General features: G+C 45.4%; 1 protein-coding gene across 1 annotated transcript; it reads left to right on the top strand.

The window, feature by feature from the left end:
* Positions 1–81: 81 nt before the first annotated feature.
* Positions 82–16,548, top strand: Dnajb11 (DnaJ heat shock protein family (Hsp40) member B11). Its single transcript, NM_001015021.1, has 10 exons — positions 82–329; positions 5,792–5,948; positions 9,144–9,241; positions 10,628–10,760; positions 12,605–12,747; positions 13,023–13,105; positions 13,318–13,375; positions 14,764–14,875; positions 15,140–15,299; positions 15,866–16,548. Exons 1-10 carry the CDS (start codon positions 262–264, stop codon positions 15,928–15,930), a joined length of 1,077 nt encoding a protein of 358 aa, NP_001015021.1. The 5' UTR covers positions 82–261; the 3' UTR covers positions 15,931–16,548.
* The last annotated feature ends 1,592 nt before the right edge of the window (positions 16,549–18,140 follow it).

Below are 18,140 nucleotides of genomic sequence, written 5' to 3'. Positions count from 1 at the left end.
CGCCTCGGAGGTGAAGTGTATCGCTCTGATTGGCTGCGGCGTGGCGGCCTCGTGTGATGTCCCAGGCGGCGATTGGCCCACGCCTGGCTGCTCGCCGGCTTTGGGGCTCCCGGAAAGTGGCAGCTGAGGAAGGGGCGCACTACCTGTCTCCGCGGCCAGGCAAGAGAGAGACCCGGGCGTGAGGCGGCCTCCTTGGGCTGGAAAGGCTGGTCAGCCGACGCAGCGGCACGGGAGGCTGAGAGGGTGGGACCAGGGGACACCATGGCCCCGCAGAACCTGAGCACCTTCTGCCTGTTGCTGCTGTACCTCATTGGGGCTGTGATCGCCGGGTGAGCAGGGGGCCTCCCGCGCGGCACGGGGACCGAGGGGGCAGCCTTTGCTGATAGTGACACGGGTGACATCGAGGCGTGAGGGAGGAGCACTGCGGGGCCGAGGGACCGAGGGGTAGTGTGGGTCAGGATGGCCGTCCAGGGCCAGGTTTCCCCGCCCCCGAGAAGAACGGGAGTTGGTTGCAGAGCCAAATACCACGTTTGGGAATTAGAGGGAGTTAAGTGGCTGTGAGCAGTAGTAGGGACACCGACGACTGAGGAATGGGACTCTTGATGGAAATGAAGGTAGTGAGTGCCAAGCTGAGGTTGAAATGATGGATGCGTCCTTGATGCCCGAATTCCAGAGTGGGACAGTTTGCGACAAGCATCTGAGAGGCAGACACTAAAGTAAGGAAGCCGAGCTTAGATTGAGGAAAGCTGGCCTGAGAGAGCAACATAACACTTTAGAGAGTCTTCGTACTCGCAACCTTCTTGGGCTAGCGAATCTGAACTGTCTTCTTGCCTCGCTGTCTCTCTTCATGGTTCCTTCTTGAGCTGGATGGTATGAGTGAGAAGAACAGTTCTCTTAACAGTCAATAAAAACTAGGGTTCTAGCCTCATGCCGCTGTTATGAGTCCTACAAGCATGACGGAACTTTATCAATTTTCTGAAATCGGGGATAACAGTGTGATAACCTTCAGGGAGAAAGAGCAGGCTTAGAGTTTCTCCCAGCATAAAAGACCCGGGGTTGGGGATTTAGCTCAGTGGTAGGGCGCTTGCCTAGGAAGCGCAAGGCCCTGGGTTCAATCCCCAGCTCCGAAAAAAAGAACCAAAAAAAAAAAAAAAATGCAAGACCCAGTAGTTCTGATGACTTAGGATATGGTATATTGGACTTGTGTGTGACCTGCACCGTTAGTCCCTGCTTTGGGCGCATGAAAACCGGTGGATCAGAACCCCAGATCATTTTCAACTACCGAGTGAGCTCCAGGCTTGCCTGGCCTATGTCACACCCCCTCTCAAATAAATAAGTAACCACAGAAATAAAACACACCAAAAGCTCGTAGATGTCAGCTTTTGACAATTTATAGGTTGTTCACAATGCTTAGCATAGCTTTTAAAGTTGCTTTCTTTATGGGGTTTTTCTTTTTTTTCTTTTAAATGTTATCATTATTTCCTTGTGGTATACTTTAAATTTCTAAAAAGTTAACATTTCTTACATATGCTTTGTTGTTTTTTTTTCCTTGTTTGACTGAACCACAAGTACCCAAGGTATTTAATAAAACATCAAGGTAAAATTTTGCGGTTGGGAGTTGAGGTGTGCTGGTCTCCAACTCAATATGTAGCTAAAGATCACCTTGAACTCCTTCATGATCCTTCAGCCTTCACTTCCCAAGTGTTAGGATTGCAGGCATGAATGACCATGCCTGGCAAATGCTAGTATTTTTGATACTATAGCTTTAAACGTCAGTCATTCATAAAGCAGCCTCTGGGGAGAATGATGTTGACACTGAACTGTGTCACACACCCCCTCCCCTTTTCTCTTGTATTTTTCTGAGCTGTCATTTAACCTATTCCCTCTTAAATCTTTTACTTGTTCTCATACACATACATATATAACCCCCCCCAAAATGCTTGCTCTGGGCACACCCCAATATGTTCCCTTTCTAACTTCATGCAAGTGTGAGTCCAGTTAATCAGTGCTGCCCGCTGGCATGGTGACTAATTGTGTTGGCTTGCTCTCTCGAAGGTCTTGTTCAGGTAATCATAACTTGAGTGAATTCATGAGTACCATTTGCAGAAGACAGAATTTCACAACACTCTTCCCCATCCTCTGCCTTCACATTCTTTCTGTTCCTCCTTCCCCTGAACCTTGGGGAGTGTGGGAGAGGGGTGGAAGGTTGAAATACTTGTTTTGAGACTGATCTCTCAATACTCATTTACATTCTCCATGCTTTTTGAACAGTTATTCTGATGCATTAACTACTGCCCCTGTAGAGGAACTACTGCCTCTCTGTGCAAGATTGAGAATGGCATGAATATAACAACATATATATATATATATATATATATATATATATATATATATATATATATGGCATACTTATGTTACAGTCCTATATATTTCCATATATAGTCATATAATCTATGAATATAATCTGAATATTTCCAAGGCAGTTTGATAACATGTCTACTTAACGAAACAACAGCAGTTAGTTCCCTCTCCCCCAGGGCCTGTGGTCCCCCAGGCCAGGACTTCCAGACAGTTTTATATTATTAGATTTAAATTTACTCCTGTGGAGCAGGTCTTAAATCCAATCAAAAAGCAGTAGGTTAACCCCATAACCTTTCTGCCTCTGTTGTACCAGAGGTGCATCTTGCCCACTTAGTCAGCATTGGGGACTTTTCTCAACAAGCAGCCTGCATAACGCCTTCTAGCACTGTGAAAACTGGCGAGGGGGGAGCAATGACAATGGCCTCTGTTGTTTTGGGAGCCTCCCTGACTTACAGTAACTCATAGGGAGGTTTCCCACCCCTGGCACTGAGATTTTTGCATTATATGTGCATAGAATCTATGTATTCTAAGGGAAGCATCCACTCATGCGAGGTACCTGTGTTCAGAATCCTTTGTCTCTGCTTGTCTCTCCATCTGTCTCGCTCTAAGATTTTATTTTTAAGTACATGTGTATGTGTATGTATATATGTTTGTGTGTATATGTTTGTATGCATATGTGTGGGCATGGACCTGTAAGTGCAGGTGCCCATGGAAGCAAGAAAGGGTGTTAACTTCCCTGGATCTGGAGTTTCAATTGCATGCAAGTCACCATGCGTGCTGAAAGCTGGATTCAGCTCCCCTGTAAGAGAAATAGGAACCTTGGGGTGGGGGTGGGGTGGGGGTGGGGGTGGGGGGTTTTATGTAGGTTTTGAATCAGCTTGAAAAGTAGTGGCTCTCCTTTAATTGGATTCTTTTAACATCCTTAGTTTCGTGTAACCCACTCCTCTCCAGAATTGGAGTGTTGTGTGAGCCTCACTCTGTGTTGTTAGCCGTTTTTGTCATTAGAAGGCTGATTCCTAGCATGAGATGTCAAGACTTTAGAGATGAGGTCGACTTCCTGGGGGTGATAAATGTTAAAAATGCTGTAGTTGAGCTGGGACCCAGCACGTGGGAGGCTGAGGCAGGCAGATCTCTAGTTTGAGGCCAGCCTAGTCTACAGAGTGAATTCCAGGACAGGCGGGACAACAGAAAAACCCTGTATTGGAAAAAACAAAAACTTGTGTATAGGTGAGCTGAATATGACTTTATATGTCTGTAAATTCAGCATTTGAGAGGTAGAGGCGGGAAGATCAGGAGTTCAAAACAAACTTCAGATACATAGTGAGTTCAAGGCCAGTCTGAGCTACATGAGGACCTGTCTAAGAAAACCAACCCAGAAACCTAACAGAGTGATTAAAATAACTAAATTACTGTTGGAAAGTGTGACCAGGAGTTTATGAAATAACCCCAACCTTCTGAGTGCTGGAATTATAGGCATGCGACATCAGGAATCCAGGACTTCATGGATTTAAAGCAGGCACTGTCACTGAGCCACGTGCCAGCCATAAAATGTATTTTTTAATATTCTGCCTTATGTCTTGGCTCCCGGTTCATTTCCCCATACATTTTTAAATTATCCGCCATGCTATGTCAGCCTCTATTATATGAGTTCCCTAGCCCCATTGTTGAGATAATATTTTTAGGTTCTATTCTAGTTTTAGGTTTGAATTCTAGTGGTTGAACTTCTGGCAAAAAGAGATGTGAGCATTCTTATATGTTCACCTTACTCAGAGGGCATTTACTGGCCTCTTCAATGAGCTGGGTACGGCCCTTGCCTGGAATGCTTTTTATAGTCTCACTCTAGCTTTCTCCCAACACTTCTTGCAGAGAAAGAACCCTTTTATGGTTGATTCAGCATAGCTCCTGGCAATATTCCCTTATTTTATGCCCTAATTTATATCATATGAATATTCTCAACTACAGTGATACAGAGGCTCCTGCGTGTGGACTTTAGAAGATGTCTGTCATAAAGACTTGATCCTAACAGATTAGCATAGTTACTGGCAATGAATGCATAAAATGTATTTTTCTCCCAGCATATACCATAATCATTGCATCCAGATGTGTGCTATTTTCCCTTCAGGTTTATTATTTGGAGTTTGCTTAATCTTTATGAACTCCTTAGGCCAGTCCATCTTTAATGTCCAAAAGTGCTTCTATTTAGGACATGTATGTGATGTAATCTTTGTGAATAAGGATAACTTTCTTTTTTAATCATTTGACCCTTAGAAACAGGTAAAAGTCACTGGGGTGGGGCTGGAGAGAAGGCTCAGCAGGTAAGGGCTCTTGCTGCTCTTAGTGGAGGACCCCAGCACCCACGCGGTGACTCACAGCCACCTGTAACTACACATCCAGGGAGCCAGCTTTAACTGACACCGAGGGACCTGCACTCACACCCACACATGAGCTCATAATTAAAAATAAAATAAATTCTCTTTTAAAAAAGTATTTGGAGCAAGAATAGGGAGTAAAGAGGGAGCCAATTGGACTGTTTGGTTGTTAGCTGGAAATAGCATGGAGCTATAAAGCAAAGGAAAAGTTTCTCTGCGGAAGGTAATTCTAAAAGAAGAGTGCCGCCCGTCCTGTACATATTTTTGAATTACCTCCAAATCATAGTCCCGTTATGATTATTTCTGTACCTAAGACTATAAATCCTGGCGTGTCCCTTTTTTGTTCATTGTTTTATATATGTGCACATGTCACATATTCCTTTGTCTTTATCCTTCCGTGCTTTTATAGTTGGACTTAACTGCAAAGGGAGATAATGTAATGCACCCTGGGAGATGATAATTCAGCTGTTAAGAGCACGTGTGTTCTTACAGAGGACTCCATTCAGTTCCGGCACCCACATCAGGCAGCTCACAACTTCCAAGGTTCTTTTCTGCTTCTACAGGCATCTGCATGTGGTACACAGGTGCGCGCGCGCGCGCACACACACACACACACACACACACACACACACACGCAATTTCTCTTAATGTAATAGGGAGCTAGAGAGATAGCTAGGACAAACACATGAATTAAAAAAAAAAAAGATTCACGTCTTCCTTGCCAAGGGAAGAGTTGTTGATAGTTAATGGTTGCCGGGTTGAGGGGGGAGTCATTTTCTTTAGGGATGCAGGCCCTGGTAAGTTGCCAGGCTCCAGGAAAAACCTCCCCACCCACACTCATGTAAGTCTCCCTAATTCAGCTCAGTGGGTCACAAACAAAATATATGAAGGGGGGGCTTATTGGGAAGAAAGAAGGGCTCAGTATGAGTGGGGCCATGAGAAAGGGTGAAGGAGTCATGTGAAAATGACCAAAGAATGTTACATATGTACAGAGAGTAAAAAGGTAAATTAAAGAATATAACAGAACTCTCTAATGAAGTCTTACCTGTCCATCCTCTCAGGCGGGATTTCTATAAGATCTTGGGAGTGCCTCGAAGCGCCTCCATAAAGGATATTAAGAAGGCCTACAGGAAACTGGCCCTGCAGCTTCACCCTGACCGGAACCCTGACGACCCCCAAGCCCAGGAGAAATTCCAGGATCTGGGTGCTGCTTATGAGGTGAGTCGTGAAAACAAAAATGGGAACGCTGACCGCGGATGCGGGAAAGACCAGTCCCGCGGATCATTCCTGTTCAAAAGTACATAAGTGAACTGGGCGTTCCCGGACTGTGCAGTTGTTATCCACAGACTCCATTTTTATTTGTGTGTGTGTGTGTGTGTGTTTGTGTGTGTGTGTGTGTGTGTGTGTGTGTGTGTGTGTGTGTGTGTGCGTGTGTGTGTGTGCGTGTGTGTGTCAGGTGTGCATGGGTGCCCACAGATGCTAAAGGAGGCATCAGCTCTCCTGCTGGGGTTAGAGACGATTGGGAGCTGCCTAGTGCGGGTGCTAGGAACCAAACCCAGGTCCTGTGCAAAAGAAGCAAGTGATCTTAATGGCCCAATCCCCTTGCCTCCGCTCTGACAGTGTGTAAACCAAAGTGGGTTGGTGGCCCCTAAAATGACACATAAAATCTTATTTCTTAGGAGGTACTGACTTCATATTTTGTACTGTTCCCATGAATATTATCATTATTTCATAGAAACCTGATACTCAAAAATACTTTCCAAGAGTCTGCATTTACTTCTTCCAGTGCTTTACAATGCACATGTGCTTTTTTGTTTTTGTTTTTGTTTTGTTTTTGAGACTAGGAAGGTCTCTCTGTAGTTCTAGCTATCCTGAACATCCTGGAACTCGGTATGTAGACCAAGCTGGACTCTCCATGCCTGGCTTCATGTGCTGCTCTTGATAATGAATCTGTAGGGTTCTTTATCCATAGCCCGGACAGGCTATTCCCATCTTGTGAAACTGAAGTTTATTTGACCCTAACTACCTTTGTGGCATTGTTGATTTTCTTCTTCCTTGTATCAACCAAATTTGTTTACCTTTCTCCCAGGTAAATTAGTGTGCGCAAATCAGAATATTAATAGAATACAAAGACGCAAACAAAAGGGTATGTTTTTCCCTCTACTGAAGTAAGATTGATTACTATTAGCATTTAGCTAGTTGAGAGTCTGCATTTTTGTTAACTAATAACTACCTGCCCCACCCCACCTTCCACTAAAGTCGGCTCAGTAAGGTAGAAAGCTCCGTGACTCCAGCTCCCTAGAAACTGAGCTCAGGGTTTAAACCCAGCCTGAGCTTCCTGGTGAGGAGTCAGCTTGTGTCCAGAGGAAGAGTCAAAGCTCTCTGATTTCAGAACTACTCATGTGTGCTTCTGCTCACATGTGCGCATGCTTCAGGGTTCTAAAATAAAAGAACTCCTGATATCTTATTTCAGCCTTTAGTTTTATTCCTATATGTGTGTGCATATGAGTAGAGGAGGTGCCCACAGAGGCCCAGAGGCATCAGAGCTGTAGCCACGGGTGGTTGTGAGCCGCCCAGCATGGGTGCTAGGAGTCAGTCACGGGTCCTCTGCAAGAGCAGTGTGAGCACTTCACTACTAAGCCATCTGTTCAGCCTGTTCTGTTTTGTTTCTTACTAAGTTGTTTTGGTTTTGCTCTTTATGTAGGCGAACACTTTGCTTGCATGTCTGTAGATACACTTTTGTTCATGCCTCTTGCCCATGGAAAGCAGCAGAGGGCATTGGATTCCCCTGGACCTGGAATGATGGGTGTTTGTAGGCCACTGTACTGGTTCTGGAATTAGACCCAGGTCCTCTGCAACAGCAGCAAATGCTTTAGCTGCTGAGCCGTCTTTCTAGCCCTTTCTAAATTAAGTTTTAAACTTAACAGAAAGTAGTGGATTTCATTGTGGGAATTTCATACATAAATTTTTTATACTTAGTTTTTATTAATCCCCTATATATATTATTTTTCTTCTTGCATGTTGATGGCAAATTTTTACATGCTTAGAAACCAATTTTTTCTCATGTTCTTTGGCTCACACAAACATACAAAGTTCTTTCAGACAGAAATTGACTCAAAGGTACATTTATAGGGTAGTGTGTGTTAATATTTTTCCTCAACAGTTTGAACTCAAGATGTCACAAACGTAGACATTTCAAGGCAGACAGCACTCTTCTACAAATGAATTTCTTCTACACATACAAAAGCATGGAAAAAAGTAGGAAAACACAGTTCTGGTAACACAACCTGGATTTTCCTTCTGGCCCATGATCCTGTTCTCTTGACGTGCTGGACTTCTCTGTACAGTGTGTGCAGAGGTCGGGGAGAGGCAACTGTTTTAAGACTACTGATATAGTACATCTGTTACTAGTGATAGCCTGTCACAGTTACATTCTAGTTTATAGTTAGTGACATAGTGCAGCATGGTGCTTACAGAATAAGCCCTGGAATTAAAGTACCCAGAAGACCAACCTGAGCAGTCCACCTCGCTTCTTTCCTGGTACCTTCTTGACCGTCACAGTCCCATGCTTAAATGCCTTTTTTTTTTCTTGGATACTTTATGTACTTACATTTCAAATGTTATCCTGTTTCCCCTCCTTCCATATCCCCTCTCCCCTCCCTCTGCTTCTATGAAGATATTCCCATCCCACCCACCCACTCCCACCTCAACGCCCTGGCATTCCCTTACATTGGGGAAACAAGCCTTTACAGGACCCAGGGCTTCTCCTCCTATTGATGCTAGACAATGCCATCCTCTGCTACATATGCAGCTGGAGCCATGGATCCCTCCTTGTGTACTCATTGATTGGTGGTTTAGTCCCTGGAAGCTCTGGGGTCTGGTTGGTTGATATTGTTGTTCTTCCTATGGTGTTGCAAAACCCTTCAGCTCCTTCAGTCCTTTCTCTAACTGCTCCATTGGGGTCCGCTTGTTCAGTCCATTGGTTAGCTGCGACCATCCTCATCTTAAAGTACTCAATCGGATTTGATACCTTGAAGTTAAAAGGGACTGAGTTGGGCAATGTGAAATAGGCAGTGCACTAAAGAATTCAGTGTCCTCAGACAGCTTCCCAGACTCCTACTCAGGAGGCTAAGGTAAAAAGAACATGAGTTTGAGGCCGGCCTGGACTACATATGGAAGTCTAGGCCAGCCTGAGTCACATAGCAAGGTCTTTACGCAAAAATCCCAAATAATCCCAAATAAACAACAACAACAAAATAACAGCTTTAAACAAGTCTTACTGCCGTGCACAGTGAGAATCACACTCTCTGGAAAGCTTTAGAACCTTGGGGTCAGAGTGGAAAACAGCTGTCAATGTGAATGTACTTAACTGACCTTAGAGTGTGACATTTTCCCACTGGCATTTACCCCCAGGTTCTGTCAGATAGTGAAAAACGAAAACAGTATGATACCTATGGTGAAGAAGGCTTGAAAGATGGGCATCAGAGCTCCCACGGGGACATTTTTTCACAGTAAGTAATTTGCCCATTGCAGAGTATTACACCCTGGGACTGGACCAGTTGGGCACTAACTGAATTGCTCTTGGAAGCAGAGAAAGCAGAGTTGCCTCTGTGTCATCCTGTGGACAGGAGAGGGGTGGCTGTGATAGGCACCATCAGGGAAGGAATTCAGAGGTCTCTGCATCTCTATAACACTTGTCTTTCTGGGAAGTCAGGATGGCGGCAATGTTAATAAGTGCTTCTCTCTTTGAACCCTCCTTGTTAGACATGGAATCTCCATACAGCATAGTGTCTTAACGAGGAGGTCTAGTCCAGAGTTCACCTCTGTAATTAGAGACAGAAAGGTGTTTGAGTCTGCACTTGGGTGCCCTGAACACTCGTTTCTTCAGACTCTCAACAGCTTCTAGAGCTTCCCTGTCAAGTCAGACTGCAGTTACAAACGGCTCTGTCTGTTGAGCTGTCAGGGACATCTCTCCTCCTGACCATCGAACTAGTGCTAGAGATGTCAGAAAGAAGCCTGCTGCCCTGCTCTGCCCTCTTCAGCAGAAGGGTCAGGAGTGCGTGTACCTGGTACGGCTGACAAGCAGCTTTATCCATCTCGAAGTCGGTCTTTGGTTACCTTCAGTGTTCACTTTGACCTTGTGCAGGCCAGGACTTACTTTTCCCTGTGGACAGGGACTGTCCTGAGGCTTTGCTTGTCAACTTTAAACACATGCCCAAGGTTTCTGTAGAGTGGTAGCTTCTTCGTCAAGGCCTGCACTCTCTAAAGAGCAGACGTAGTGAACACTCACAATACGTTCAGATGTTCAAAATTAACCTTAAGGAATCTCTTAAATTAGGCCGGGCATGCTGTTCACACCCTTAATTCTAGGCAGAGGCAGGTAGATCTCTGAGTTTGAGGCCAGACTGGTCTACAGAGTGAGTTCCAGGACAGCTAGGGCTATGCACAGAGAAATCCTGTCTAGACAAACAAACAACAAAGAGCAAACAAAAGGAATTCCTTACATTAACCAAAAAGTTTAAATTGCACCAGATTATTTATATTAATTATATTAATTATATTCTATCCTTTTTCAATATGTCTGTCATATCTGGATTTTCATTGGTATTTGAGTGGATTATCCCATTGATTGAGTCCAGATTGAGTCCTTTGACGTATTACACTGTGCACTTAGGTGTGGCTCTTGGGTGTGCAACATGTTGTATTACAGAGAGCATTTCTTTTGAGGTGGGCAGCAACCTGATATATGTAAATTAAAATTGTTATATCTAGATTCAGTATATTAAATATCTGGTCTGTGTAGTACACTGGTAGGAACAGTATTTTACCAAGGGGAAGAGAGTCAACTGTGCGACAGGGTCCGAGCCCTCTGTCCTGACGGTCTCCTGTGTGCACAGCTTCTTCGGAGATTTTGGGTTCATGTTTGGAGGAGCCCCTCGTCAGCAGGACAGGAATATTCCAAGAGGAAGTGACATCATCGTAGATCTAGAAGTCACCTTGGAAGAAGTGTACGCAGGGAACTTTGTGGAAGTAAGTTCGCACAATGCACCTACGCACACTGACCCACAGAACTTGTACTTTTGACCACAAATCAGAGACTTTCCAGTACTTTTTGTCTTTTAGAGTAGGAGAGGGAGTGACTGGCACACAGTTAATTCTTCAGAATCCTTAGTTCATAGCAGTCACAAACCAAACTGCCTAGCCTGAGGATGCAGTGAAGCAGTACCATGCCTGTGCCTGCCTGTGTGCTTTTCACTGCCCTGGCTCACCACTGCTGTCTGGTGTGTTGCAGCACTGCACATGCATGAACCTGAACGATGTGTTCTTGCTGTCGCCTTTGAGTTTGTAAAAATGGCACCTCGTATTTTGAGAGACGTTTGTCTCTGTGAGTCATCCTTGCTGCCTACAGCTGTCAGTCTGCTGAGTAGACGTCACTGTGACGTCAGTGGGGTTGTGTTCTTTTAACTCCCGAAGAGTCCTGTATGTGAACATTCCTGTACATATTGTAATTACACATGAAGTGTGAAAGTAGAATTGTTGGGTGTGCTGACACGTTTATGCATTACACAAAAATGCCACAGTGTGTTTGAAATTGTCCAAGCCAACAGTCAACATGTTTGCCCCACCCCTGTCCGTATGGGATATTCCCTGCTCCCTCTTAATTAGAATTACAGATGGGTCTAGATGTTTTCTGTATCTTGGTTGCACTTCTTAATCTCTGACTGGGCTAAGCATCTCTTTTGTTGGCCCTGTTTGTTTGTTGTGAGATGCTCCATCACCGTGCGCCCTGCTTTGTCTCTCTCATGTTGATTTGTGAGACTGCTTCATATTTGCTCTTAAGTCTCTGAGCCACGATGCAGATGTAGCTATCCATTTATGATATAACTTGTTTTACACGGTATTTAGAATTTTAATTAGTACAAGTGTTCATTTTAATGTGAAAAAATCTGATCTTTAATGATTAATTTTTGAGTCTTACATTTTAAAAGTCTGCTCTAAATGAAGAAGCTGTTCTGTGTTCTCTAGTAAAAGGTGGCTTTCTTTCACCTGCGGTTGTCTTCTGTGACATTTGTCATGGACTTTGCAGCTAGACTGCATGCTTTCAAACCATGTGGTCTCCCTTAACCGAATGTGCCGAGAGGAGTAAGAGCCCCTACAGAGCTGCGATTAGATGTGTGCACGACTAGTGGGTGTAAGCACCACTGTGGGCGGCTTCTCCAGACGCTTAGTCATTTACGCCATGAACACAGTGCCCTGAGAATACACAAATATAAGAATGTGGTGCTTTTTAAAAGCTGTATTTTAGTTTTAATTTTGTGTATATCTATAGGTGTGGGCACAGGAGTGCAGATGTTCAAGGCATCAGATGTAGACAGTGGAAATCGAACTCAATCCTCTCCACCTTTTGGTTTTGTTTTTTGAGATGAGGATAACATAGCCCAGACTGGCCACAAATTCACTGTGTAGCTGAGGACGTGTCTATGAATGTGTTTGGATGGTGACAGCACTGGGGATTACTCCTGGGCTGGGTTGCCTAAAACAGAAAGAGGGGGTCTAGGGAGATTGCTCATAGAACTGGGAGGTAGCCACACAGCAGCTTTTGAATGCCATGGCTGTTCTGGGGGTTGGGGGTTGTGCTGTGTATAGCTCAGACTTCTCAACATAGCAATCCTGTGAGCTGCTTTAACTCAGCGGCCCTGCTATGTCTTGGAAATGCTGATACTAATATCTGGTTTTAGTCTCTTCCCCTCTCTCCTCTCCTACAGCTTCAGACTGAGATCAGAGTCATTTCAATACCCACTTGCTGCCACCCTGTGTGGGCCTTGGTTTGTACCCCAGAGAGGAAAACTAAAGGCTGTTTCATGTGTTCTTAGGTAGTTAGAAACAAGCCCGTAGCCAGGCAGGCTCCTGGCAAACGGAAATGCAACTGTCGGCAGGAGATGCGAACCACACAGCTGGGACCAGGGCGCTTCCAAATGACCCAGGAAGTGGTTTGTGACGAGTGCCCTAATGTCAAGTAAGTGAAAGGCCCTCGGCGTGTGTCTTGTGTCTACTTGTGACAGATGCTTCCCTCCAGCTCTGACCCCGAGTACACGCCCTGATATCTGTGTGATGCAGAGACGCTCTGCTCTCAGTGTTAGCATCTGAACGCTCTGAGCAAGCCCAGGCAGCCTTGGCAAGCAGCACAGTGGGCTGTCCAAGAAAAGCCTCCCTGGGAGCACAGTGCAGAGCTGATGGTACCTGGGCTTCCGCTGCTGTGTTCTAGCCCCTTTTAAATTCCCTTTGTCACAGACTAGTGAATGAAGAACGAACACTAGAAGTGGAAATAGAGCCTGGGGTGAGAGATGGCATGGAGTACCCCTTTATTGGAGAAGGTGAGATGCTGGTGTGGATTATGATAACTCTTGCCTTATCCCTTAAATATATGGCTGCATGTTATTGGGGGGGGAGTGAAGGCATTGCCTTCCCAGACAGACTTAACAGAGACACTGCCTGAGGCAACGGATTTAAAAGTCACTCGAAGTGTCAGGTAAAAACTGAGTTCAGATTGTGTAATTTCCGTTTCTTCTTGGACTGCCCTGACCAGGTGAGCCTCATGTGGATGGGGAACCCGGAGACTTACGGTTCCGAATCAAAGTTGTCAAGTGAGTATCAGCTGGGAGAGACTCCCAGCTTTGCGTTTTGCTTGAGCGATCACAGGACTAATGAACGAGTCCTCGCTTTGTCTTCTGTTTTATGCTTACAGTACCATAGGCATTGTTTCTAACTCTGCAGCAGTACTGAAAATAGGAGGTGATGCGCTGGCCTTGAACCCCAGATATTTACCGAGGACTTAAAAATGCAAAAGATGCTGGCAGGAAAGACTGGGTGAAAACGGAAGAGCAAATGGGCACTGTACAATGCTTGGAAAAGGCAGGCACAGCCCTGGGGCTGGGCCCTGGCACTGTATAGGCCTTGATGGCTGCCACATTTGCCACATGCCTATCATGCCTTCCGGGTGGTAGAGACAGGCAGACCACTAGTTCAAGGTCATCCAGCCTGGGATAATCAATATCTTATCTCAAAACAAAAACAAACAAATCACGGGAAATGAAAGAGCTGTAAATGAGAGGTGTCGGCAATAGGACTTAAGGCATCCATGGTTGTTTTCCAAAAATGCCATTCAGTCATACTAATATTCAGCCTCTCCTTTTATAGGCTTCCTCCAGTGTGGAGTGCTCGTTACCCAGTACTCTGGCTTTCAGACTTATTATTATATCTTATTAACTAGTTAGAAACCAGTAATAGGTCTGTGTTTAGGCTTGATTAAAACATTGCTCCCAGTGGATGATATAGAATTGGCCCTTCCTCCTCAGTCTCCCTCTTTCACCCTCTGCACTGGGTGATCTTATCTTGCATGCCATGTCTCCCTCAGCTTCCCTGAGAAACTAGAACACGTGATGCTCCCTCCATAACCCAGAACCTTTGGTAAGGGGGGTGGGGAGTTGAGAGATAGGATCTCACCTCTCCTTGTCTTCCCCTTATCTGTGACTTGGGAAAGCGTGGTCTTTCTTTTCTATGACCTAATGATTAATGATTTTCCCTTACATTTGTGTACTTCTGCTAATTGTAAGGTACTTAGGAATCGAGTTCAATAAGACTTATAGAGCTCTGTAATCTCAGAACATGCCATATGGGAAGGCAAGTCAAATCCTGTTTGAAAGAATGGTGTTGGGCTGGAGAGATGGCTCAGTGGTTAAGAGCACTGACTGCTCTTCCAGAGGTCCTGAGTTCAATTCCCAGCAACCACATGGTGGCTCACAACCATCTGTAATGAGATCTGATGCCCTCTTCTGATGTGTCTGAAGACAGCTACAGTGTACTCACATACATGAAGTAAATACATAAATCTTTAAAAAAGAAAGAAAGAAAGGAAGGAAGGAAGGAAGGAAGGAAGGAAGGCAGGCAGGCAGGTAGGTAGGTGTTTTTTTTTTTTTTTTCTGAGATTTTTCCAGCACTTGAAACTGATGGTTTTTGATGTTTTCTGTTTCAGGCACCGGATATTTGAGAGGAGAGGGGATGACCTGTACACAAATGTGACTGTCTCACTGGTTGAGGCTCTGGTTGGCTTTGAGATGGACATAACTCACTTGGATGGTCACAAGGTAAACACTCCACCCTTCCAGCTTTGTGGCTGTGTGGTCTTGGGTCATCTCAGCAACTTGGTCATCAGAGCCCGAGGCTCCCTCCTGGCCGTCTCCCACTGTCTCTCCCCCTCCGCTGCTGAGCCTCCAGCTATATTTTTAAGTCTCTCTGTGCCTATCAGCCCTTGCCCTTTGACCTTTCTTTGCTGCACTGTGACACTAGCTTCATCCCCAGTGCCCAGCAGCAGTTGTGTCCTGCTCCACTGTGCTCCTTTTGCTTTCCAGGTACACATTTCCCGGGACAAGATCACCAGGCCAGGAGCCAAGCTGTGGAAGAAAGGGGAAGGACTGCCCAACTTTGATAACAACAACATCAAGGGCTCCTTGATAATCACCTTTGATGTGGACTTTCCAAAGGAGCAGCTCACAGAGGAAGCAAAAGAAGGTGTGTGTGTGTGTGTGTGTGTGTGTGTGTGTGTGTGTGTGTGTGTCTGTGTGTGTGTGTCTGTGTGTGATGACTGTCTGAAAGGAGAATAGCAAAACCCTCTGGAGCCAGGAGACATGGATGTAGGACATCACATTGCTGTGTTCGCCGAGGGCTATGTGAGCTGGGCTGTGAAGCAAGTCCCTTAGGGGAAGAAGCCAGACCAAACTAAAGGGAAGATGTGATGTGCGTGGGAGGGCGGACTAGAGGCTCAGGGTGAACTTCTCTGCGCTAACTGAACATAGCCCCTGGTGTAAGTGTTTAAAATGACAAGGAAACGGGTAAAGGGGCTGAAAGCTGGTGAGAGGGCAAGGAAGAGGAATGGGAGATCAGCTGAGGTGATTGTCTGTCCTTTTTTTTTTTACCTGATCTTGTTTCCTAGGGCTTCTCACGATGTGTATGGGTGTGGGGCTTGAGGGAAAGAAACAAAAGATCACACACGTGTGTTTGGAGCTGTCCGTGTGTGAAGTTGGAGACTCCAGGGAAGTCATGTTTTCGTTAATGAAGTCGTTTGTTGGTTCCTGCAGGTATCAAGCAGCTTCTCAAACAAGGGCCAGTGCAGAAGGTATACAACGGGCTGCAGGGCTATTAGAACTGAAGAACTGGACTCTGAAAGAGTGGATCAGCGATATTTATTATCTGCAGGGGTTTTTGTGTGTGTTTCATTATTTTCAATATGCAAGTTTGTCTTAATCCTTTTTTCCCTGATGATCGTCATGACACGAGCTAGAGGTTTGCGAATCTGTCTATTGCATTCAGACAATGACCAGCAGAAGGTTACCTAATACCTCTCCCTCTGGGGATTTAACGTCTGGTGCTGCCCAAGGTTCAAGGAATAAAGTCTCAGAGGACTCCAGAGCACAGATGAGGGTCAGAGACAACTGTTAGCTCTTTCAAAATGCCAACTGGAGAAGTGTGTTTTTAAATACACCTTGTTATTTTTCCTTGACTCCTGCTTCTGTTTCCCGTGAGCCGATGGTAGTCTCCCATGAGGATGGGCACACAGCATGCAGAGGAATGGTGAGCGCCCAGTTCCCAGGCCCCACTGAACACACATGGTGTCTATAGCAACGAGCTCAAAGAGGCCCAATAGAGTAGAGACTGAGCCACACGAATTAAAGTTACACAAAGACCTCATTGTCTGTGAGAGAACATAATTTCCCGATTTCTTTGGTAATAATAAAATCTGATATGGCTATTTTACTGTTTAGAAAGTAATTTTGTGTATTTAACCCAGGTAGCCTTATGACCAGAAACTGTTAGTTTAGGAGCTAAGATGGCCGGCTCTAGAGAATAAAGTGGAATTGCAAGTGGCTTTGTCTTCCCGTGGCACCGGATTGAGACACCAGCAGGCCCGAGCACATTTGACTTTGAGTCTTGTCCTCCGTTGCTCCGGAGCGCAGGCCTTGTTGCCACAGCTGATGGGTATTTGAGTGGGATTGAGCAGTTGCTGTTGCAGTGCCCCCGCACTTTGGAAGCACTGCTTTGGAAGCACCGGGGTAGTTCAGTCTCACTGCCCTCGATGTATGGCGCTCTGTGTGGTCTGAGACTGTCAAGAATCCAACAGACGGCAGAAACACAGACATGGATTCAACCGGCTTTCTGTACACTACATACACATGCACGGCTTCAGTATGTTTTTGCACATTTGTAAACACATATCCAGGTCAGTGGGCTTTCACACGTTTTATACACACATACACGTTCAGGAGGGTGTTTTTGCATTTTCTGTGAATGCTGCCTATGGTAGCCCAGGAGAACCCTGGTCATTATTTGTACTTGCTAATGCGCTTCTTCCAAGAGCCAGTCCACTCAGAGCTAAGGCTGGAACAGCCCGCACAGATGTTGCTCTCGCCGTGAAGAAATGTGGCTGGGCGTCTTTGCTGATTTTTATTCATGGCCTAGACTTGCAATGTAAGGAGTTCCGTCTATCGCTGGGCTCTAAGCTTCAGTTCACTTTGAGTTGGAAAGGTTTGTGTCAAAGTGCCATAACCCTTACGTTAAACTGTGACATGTCATTGTGGGAATGGTAGGAGGGTCATAATGCCAGGCTCCAAAGCTCATGAGTTTTGCAGGAAAAGTGCCCTTCAGAGACACTATGGTCTCTGAGACAGCAAGTTCCCACCATGTGCTGACACTATCTGCTCAAGTTGTCACAAACGAGTTCTAGGCCCAGGAGGTTGTACCGGCTGGTTTTGTGTGTCAACTTGACACAAGCTGGAGTTATCACAGAGAAAGGATCCTCAGTCAAGGAAATGCCTCCATGAGACCCAGCTGTAAGGCATTTTCTCAATTAGTGGTCAAAAGGAGAGGACCCAGCCCATTGTGGGTGGTGCCATCCTGGGCTGGTGGTTCAGGTCTATATAGAAAGCAATCTGAGCACAACAAGGCAAGCAAGCCAGTAACTAACATCCCTCCATGGCCTCTGCATCAGCTCCTGCTTCCTCACCTGCTTGAGTTCCAGTCCTGACTTCCTTAGGTGATGAACAGCAATGTGGAAGTGTAAGCTGAATAAACCCTTTACTCCCCAATTTGCTTCTTGGTCATGATGTTTGTGCAGGAATAGAAATTCTGGCTAAGACAGAGGTTGTAGTAGTCATGACAGAAATTTCCTTCAAGGCAGAAATTTCCACTCGATTATGTAAGAGCTCTTTCTGGTGGGGACCTGATGGGAGAGGGTAGTGGGGGGGGGGGTGCACAGAGGAGGACTCTGGTGAGGGCTTTAAAGTCTGAGGGTCTCAGGATATTCTAGCTCTTTAACTGTACTGAAATGCTGATGATAACTTCTGAAGAGTCCTAAAA

This window comes from Rattus norvegicus, chromosome 11, assembly GCF_036323735.1.
Source record: "Rattus norvegicus strain BN/NHsdMcwi chromosome 11, GRCr8, whole genome shotgun sequence".
NCBI classification, from domain to species: Eukaryota; Metazoa; Chordata; class Mammalia; order Rodentia; family Muridae; genus Rattus; species Rattus norvegicus.
This window is presented reverse-complemented; position numbering and strand designations above follow the sequence as displayed.